Source organism: Euprymna scolopes, chromosome 26, assembly GCF_053919585.1.
Source record: "Euprymna scolopes isolate OS-2025 chromosome 26, ASM5391958v1, whole genome shotgun sequence".
NCBI classification, from domain to species: domain Eukaryota; kingdom Metazoa; phylum Mollusca; class Cephalopoda; order Sepiida; family Sepiolidae; genus Euprymna; species Euprymna scolopes.
In genome coordinates, this window is record NC_136507.1 from 36539547 (window position 1) to 36546742 (window position 7196).

A 7196-nucleotide genomic window follows, 5' to 3' on the forward strand; every position below is an offset into this window, starting at 1 on the left:
TAAAAAAACAACATGACATCTTTGCCGTTGCGTCCACCGCAAAACAGGAAGTGGTGAACGTTTAAATTGAGACTAAACAATCGAAAAGAAGGGAGGACTTTCGAAAATATCGACGAAAAAAATAGACCTCCTCCTTGTAGGAAAGTGTCCAGTTGAGGGTGAGGAAATAAATGTTTTTAGCCAATTTTTCGGTATTTGTCGTCCGAAGGGTCGAGCCTTAAACCCATATCGATCTCTTGAATATCTGTGGATACTATATCCAAATCGTGGGGAAAATAAATTATGTAGATTTGTAGAACTGTAGAAATACTTCAGGATAAGAAATCTTTTTACAATTAAAAAGTTAGATCAAAACTAAAACGCATATTTAAGCAATAGGCGAATAATTTTATGAGAAATTATATCGAATTGTTAAGAAAAGACTGCAATCAATGAATATTTACTATTAATATTTAGTGCTGGTGATGCTGAAATATCTCCGCACACTACAAACTTGCATCTTCCCCTCGTGCAGGACAGTAACATGCATCACTAGGACCATTATATATAAGATAGATAATATATATTAACATAATTGTAGGAATTTTTCTATCTCAGGAGATACTGGCATGCGCCATGTTGTTTTAGCGGATTGTCTTTGGACATTTTAAAGCCTGTTTCTGGAGCCCTATCTGCTGCATTGATACAGGGAGCGGAATGGTCTACTGGGGTCTGCAGCCTTTTGGTGCTGTTTTGAACATCATATTTCTGTTGTCCCCTCCTCACCCCCTACTGTATAGCACCTAGTTAGGCGCTGCGGTCGTCTGTTAATTACCTCCAGCTACCCATGTCGAGTCCATTAAGTTCTAGTTCGCGTTTGCATACGTCCTTGTAGCGGATAACTTGGTTAAAGTTAGGGCGCTGTTCTTTTGCCACCTCGGCATATAAGACGCTCTTGGGGACATGGCCGTCATAACTAAAAGATAAGTATATAATATAATTAACTAAATACTACACACTCGAATGAATTGATAATAAAATAAACTATTATTACTTTCGATATAAACCGTTGAATACTTAATAGAATATATAAATAATAAAAATAAACAAAATCTAGCAACAAAAACACGTAGAGAATATTATCCAAGTGAAAAAAATATGATGCACTCTGAAATTTACCACAATACTCAGTTAATATTAAAAACAAACAATGTAAAATCATAATAGTTACAAAAATTAAATAATAGTTTATTTAAATATATGAATAAGTATTTTAAAAAGAACATTACAAAATACATGCACAAAAATAATAAAATATTACCAAAAGAAGATAACTCTACTTTACTCCGAAATTGTGACAGAGTAGTCCCCTTAAACTAATTACTACCAGCACAAAAGTAATTAAAGAAAATGCGTACGCAGGGAAGCAAATAATAATGATAATAATAATAATAATAATAATAATAATAATAATAATAATAATAATAATAATAATAATAATAATAATAATAATAATAATAAAATTAATATGTCATGAAAACTGAAACTGAATAATTGTAAGGTACCACCACCCTTTTTTTCCTGTGAGTGTCACTATAACGGAGCAACACACCAACTAATGAGGGTCAAGAAGGAGGAAAGACCGAGGAGAAAGGCACCAGTCACACCTCTGCTGGTTGATTGCAAAATGGACTAAAGCCTTTTTGGGGATTCATTTCCACATATTTCGGTGAATAATGGTCGCTGCAAATGATAAATCAATAATAAACAGCTGTTGCAATTCTTTTGAAAGGGTATCGGAATGCGGGATGAGCACTGGAAATCTAGGGAGACTTGTTCTCACTCAGATTTCAGGGAAGAGCACAAGTTGTTCTCAAAGAACAATCTGTGGTGATGGCTTGTGTGACTACTCATAGTAAGTAAATAATAATAAAACTATTTTTGATGAATGTAATAATATATACTTTTTTTAATAACACAAATGCCAACCCGCACTTCAGAAATAATTTACAGGCATCCGAACCAATTGTGCCTGAGAAACTGCTATTTACGAATCCCAGCTTCTGGCATACACACCGAGTTGTTGCATGTCTATTTTGTTTTTCAAACGCTTCAAGATAAGGTATTCCTTGTACAGCACATTATTGTAATAAACAAACATTTTTTAAATTGAAAATTATTTAAATCTTTAAATATTCCAGTTATTACTTTTACCAACTTCTTCCCGAATCCAACCATGTTTTTTACAAGACTGAATTACAACACCCTTCACACACCACGTCTACACTACGCACAATGCTTTAAAAAAACTGCCTCCTCACCCACACACATATTTAACTATAAAAGTCTTATCTTGTTGCGATTAGTGTAAAAAACTTAAATGTGCATTTGAGAGAGGATGATGTAGCGATTTATGTCTTACTGGAAGTTTAAATCAGTAAATATTTATTATTTTCTCATTAATTCAATCAGTGGAAAACGTTTCTTAAACCGAAATCAAATGAAAAAGATAATTGGAAGAAATCGGTGTTTGCATCGGAAAGTTTAAAATTTTACAGATTGTGATACCCACAAAAGTCCAATTTTTCAGAGTCTCGATTCTAATTCCGATTAATCGTTTCAACAAAAAAAAATATATATATATGCATATATATATAAATGTATGCGTGCGTGTGCGTGTGCGTGTGCGTGTGGGTGCGTGTGCGTGTGTGTGTGTGTGTGTGTGTGTGTGTGTGTGTGTGTGTGTGTGTGTGTGTGTGTGTGTGTGTGTGTGTGTGTGCATTGCTTTGTATCCGTTCCAAGAATTCAACTAAAATTTTACTCTAGGATCATTTCTTAAACGAAATGAGATTTAGTCATATCAAGTTTTTTCTTCAAAATAGGTCTTGGAAACCAGAAGTTTAATATCAAAGAAACGCATTAACATTTTAATATTACATTTAAAAAAATATACACATCAAATTAATGAAAATGGAATAAGAGAAGATGGCACAAATCCTCATCAGAAAACGGTAAAATTTTACAAGGAACCCCCAAGACATCAACAAAATTTTAAAGTACAAAATTATGAATGCAAAAATAAATAAATAAAAATAAAATAATAAAGTTATGAAATAATTATAAGCGAATAAGTGAAGGTCTATGGAAACTTACCAAATTTAGATCAAATAGAAGAAACATATTTTGTGTTATCTATAAAGTAACTTTTCTATTTTTCATGCACGAACTTGCATTACATAAATGCATTTTTCAGGTATTTCTGACATGTCGTCCATTTTGAAAATACGCATCACTGTATATATGTATGGCACTGCTGTTGTAATATGCTTTTCGATATTGTAATTAAAAAAAATCATTGATATAATTTGTAATATGATTTATTTATTCTGATTATTTGTTGTTCATAGCCATGGTGCTTGTCCAATTTGTTTATTGTAAAACAACGATTTGAACCGGTATTCACATTTTATACTTGTTTTCTACGCCTGTTCACCCCAAACAAGGCATTTTGGAATTTAGATGTAAAGGATTGTCATTTGAGACCATGTTTACAACGAAATATTGAAAGGCGTTGAGCGAGATGTCGATTTAAATTTCTGCATGCCATTTCAGCCACGGAAACAGGAAACGGGGAGGGAATTCCACACCTGGCAGTAAGAAGGGAGAAGCTAATAGAGTAAAACTCTTTCTGTTATCTAGTAAAATCTACAATAAATGAGCTGCCATTGTTTGCTAAACGGGTTTATCCAAGTTATGTACGTCGAATGGGTGCAAGTGCGATGCGTTTATCGGAGTAAATCCTATTAAAATCCCTTAAACAAAGGCACAGGGCGACATCATTGTGGCGATAGGACAGACGTCGGAAGTTTGGTTGATAATGCAGAACCTGTTAGAGTGTAGAATATTTATTTATTTTTTTTTTTTACATTTTCACCACCAAAAAAGGTGCATTGCTACTGTGATGTAGGGATACTATATAGGACACAAGCTAAGGGGTACTATGTGGGAAGTTGGACAACAAAATGTCGGTTCACATTACACTTGAACTTCTGCATGTCAGTACAGGTAAACTCTATAATAATATATACGAAATCGGCAAGAATCAAAATATATTTAAGCGTAATTTACGACCGGGCGTTCGTGGTAGCTTAGATACTTTTGCAGCTTTAACAAAAGAGCTACAATAATATCAGATCGTCTCCATTTACACTGAACATCTACAGAAAGTCAACATTAATATATTACGTATGAATGAGTCCTCTATGTAATTTCCACAGGTGTCGCTAGTGTTAATTTCAAACACAAGTGCATTACTTGTAAATACCTGATGCGTTTATGATTTGCAAATACTTTTTCTGTTCCTTATAAACGGATGGGACATTGCCTTTAGAATTTACTATGTGCAATTCCTATGCGTTGTTGTGAGTGGTTTTTATCCATATATCTGCCACAAAGTTGTCAAAAGCAAAAGTGTGGCAAGATAAATTTCATTAGTGTTATTATTTGTGCTCACTACGAATTCCCACACATGTCATAATCAGGTATAAGTCTATGACAAAAACCGATGGTATTTCCTGGAGTCAGGGTGAGAAAAGCCTGCATGGATTTCAAGCACTCTCTGTTTCGTTTGATAACCTTTGCAAACGAATTCGCATCATTGCAACAGCCGCTTGCTACTGACTACCCACTGGCAAAGATCATTGGCCATAATTTCACTAATTATTATTTACTCTCTAGGAATATTCACACAAACCTTCATCAAGGATTGTTATTTTAGAACTTGTGGAGTTCCCTGGAGTCTGAGTGACAACAAGTTTCCCCTGGTTTTCAGTACTCTCCACCTCTTTCAATAACCTTTGCAAAATAATTTGCGTTATCACAACAGTTGCTTACCATTGATTTCTCGTTAGCAGCTACCATTGATTTTCACTAGCATTTGGGTGGCAATAACCTCCCCAAGGTGCCAGTCCCTTTGGCACATATCCAGCAGAGGTATGGGTAGTGTTTTTTTCTCATCGAACTGCCCTTCCTCTTTGACCTTCATTATTTGGTGTGGTGCTTGTTGATGTTGACACTCACAGAAAAATATTATTATTATTATTATTATTATTATTATTATTATTATTATTATTATTATTATTATTATTATTATTATTATTATTAAAACAAAAATAATCCCAGTCGTAGTTGCTAAATGTAGGATCAAGTTGTCTGAAGTACATTTATAAAAAAAAAAACTACGAACCCCCCTCAGACCTCTACAAGTGTACGTACCACTAATGTCCTTTAAAAAACTTGATCTTTGAAGGTCCTTGTTTAGAGCCGGGATTGCTGTAAAGTCTTCTGAGAATGAATCCCATTTTTTTTATTTTCAGGGAGACGTTTGTTAACGTAATCAGAATTATTATTATTATTATTATTATTATTATTATTATTATTAATTTATTTCATTCTTCTTCTTATTATTATTATTAATAATAATAATTTTATTATTATTGTTATTAATTTTATTATCATTATTATTATTATTATTATTATTATTATTATTATTATTATTATTATTATTATTATTATCATCATTATTATCCATTTGATGGAACCCTGAATTATGTAAAACAACTATAAGTTCAAAATTTAACTCGTCAGTATTAGTTTGTCGATTAAATTATAGCACACATTTTCTAATGTAATCGTGTCAGAGTTTATTATAAATGCTGATTCAAGAATTCTTCGATTTATTTGAAACGAATGTATGAATTGACATTGTTCTAATTTCAAAGATGGTAAGCATTACTCGCTTTTTTGCATGGAAAATTGAACGCACGCCTATTATCCTTTTCAATTCTGTTGTTGAACGTCTCATGAATCTATTTCTTGAAATCCATACAAACGGCGTTGGTGTCAGTATGTGTATGTGTCTCTTGGCTATATGCACTTTTGATAAATGTATATTGAATAATTCTTATATTTTACTATTTATAAAATATAAAACCATTTTATTCTCTTGAATTACATAATTTAAGCATGAAATAATGGCCCCACGCGCCAAATACAATCATTTATGTATATTTTTGTATGTTACTTGTTTCTTACTGTATTTTAGACATGTATTTATTTTTACTGTATCTTTTTCTTTCTTTATTTCGCAACAGGTTGAATTCGCTGCTGGGTGGTTTTGCGACCTATTCCCGACTGAAAGGGTCAAACGATGATGACTGGGCAGACAGATGCAACCATCTCTATACTGTCCTACTACTTGCCCTGTTTAGCATATTCGTGAGCACGGGTCAGTATGTCGGCGACCCGATTCAGTGTTGGTGCCCTGCCGAATTCACGTCAGCGTTTGTGGCGTATACGAAGTACTACTGCTGGATTTCTAACACCTACTACATTCCGATGCGAGACGTCGTCCCTAGCGAGATCCACTGGAGAGAAGCAAAAGAAATAAACTACTATCAATGGGTCCCCATTATATTGTTATTCATGGCCCTTATGTTCAAAATCCCCTGTATTATATGGCGGGTTTTCAGCGGGGCTTCAGGTTTAAGCTTAGAGAAAATCGTCGACCTCACGGCCGCCACGCAAATTGGTTCTCCTACAACTCGCGACCAGACAATCCATCACATAGCACTTTATATGGACCGATGGTTAGAAACACACAGGGAGTATCACTGGAATGTTATTGTACGAATCCGGCAGAAAATAGCAAAGTTCTGTTGCTTCTTCTGCGGTAAACGCGAGGGTACCTATCTGACGGGGTTCTACCTGTTTATAAAGATGATGTACGTTGTTAACGCTATTAGTCAGTTTTTTATTCTAAACGCCTTTCTTGGTCACAATTTCTATTCCATGTTTGGCTTCGAGGTGGTGGAGAACCTAGCGAAGAACAGCGAGTGGAGAGAGTCGCATCGATTCCCACGGGTCACTTTGTGTGATTTTCAAATCAGACAGTTACAGAATGTCCATCGGTACACCGTTCAGTGTGTCCTCCCCATTAACCTGTTCAACGAAAAGATCTTCATCTTTATCTGGTTCTGGTTGGTTTTAGTGTCGTTCGCCACGTGCGGCAACTTCCTGTTCTGGGTCTATCGCGTAGTCTTCCGACAGAACAGGGTGAAATACGTCAAGAAGTATCTTCGAATTACCAACAGCATCCACACGATCGCGGACAAAAAACTAGCGCGCCGCTTCGCTGACCAATACTTGCGAGACGACGG

General features: G+C 34.7%; 1 protein-coding gene across 7 annotated transcripts in view; it reads left to right on the plus strand.

The window, feature by feature from the left end:
- The window catches only part of LOC145247986 (innexin unc-9-like), an 849617-nt gene that overhangs the window by 842214 nt on the left and 207 nt on the right, over positions 1 to 7196 (plus strand). For all 7 annotated transcript variants that reach the window (XM_080109645.1, XM_080109644.1, XM_080109648.1 and 4 more), the window contains one exon: positions 6132 to 7196. This exon is cut by the window's right edge and continues 207 nt beyond it. In XM_080109645.1, coding sequence (XP_079965771.1) covers positions 6132 to 7196 — 1065 coding nt within the window. The remainder of the gene's footprint in view (positions 1 to 6131) is intronic.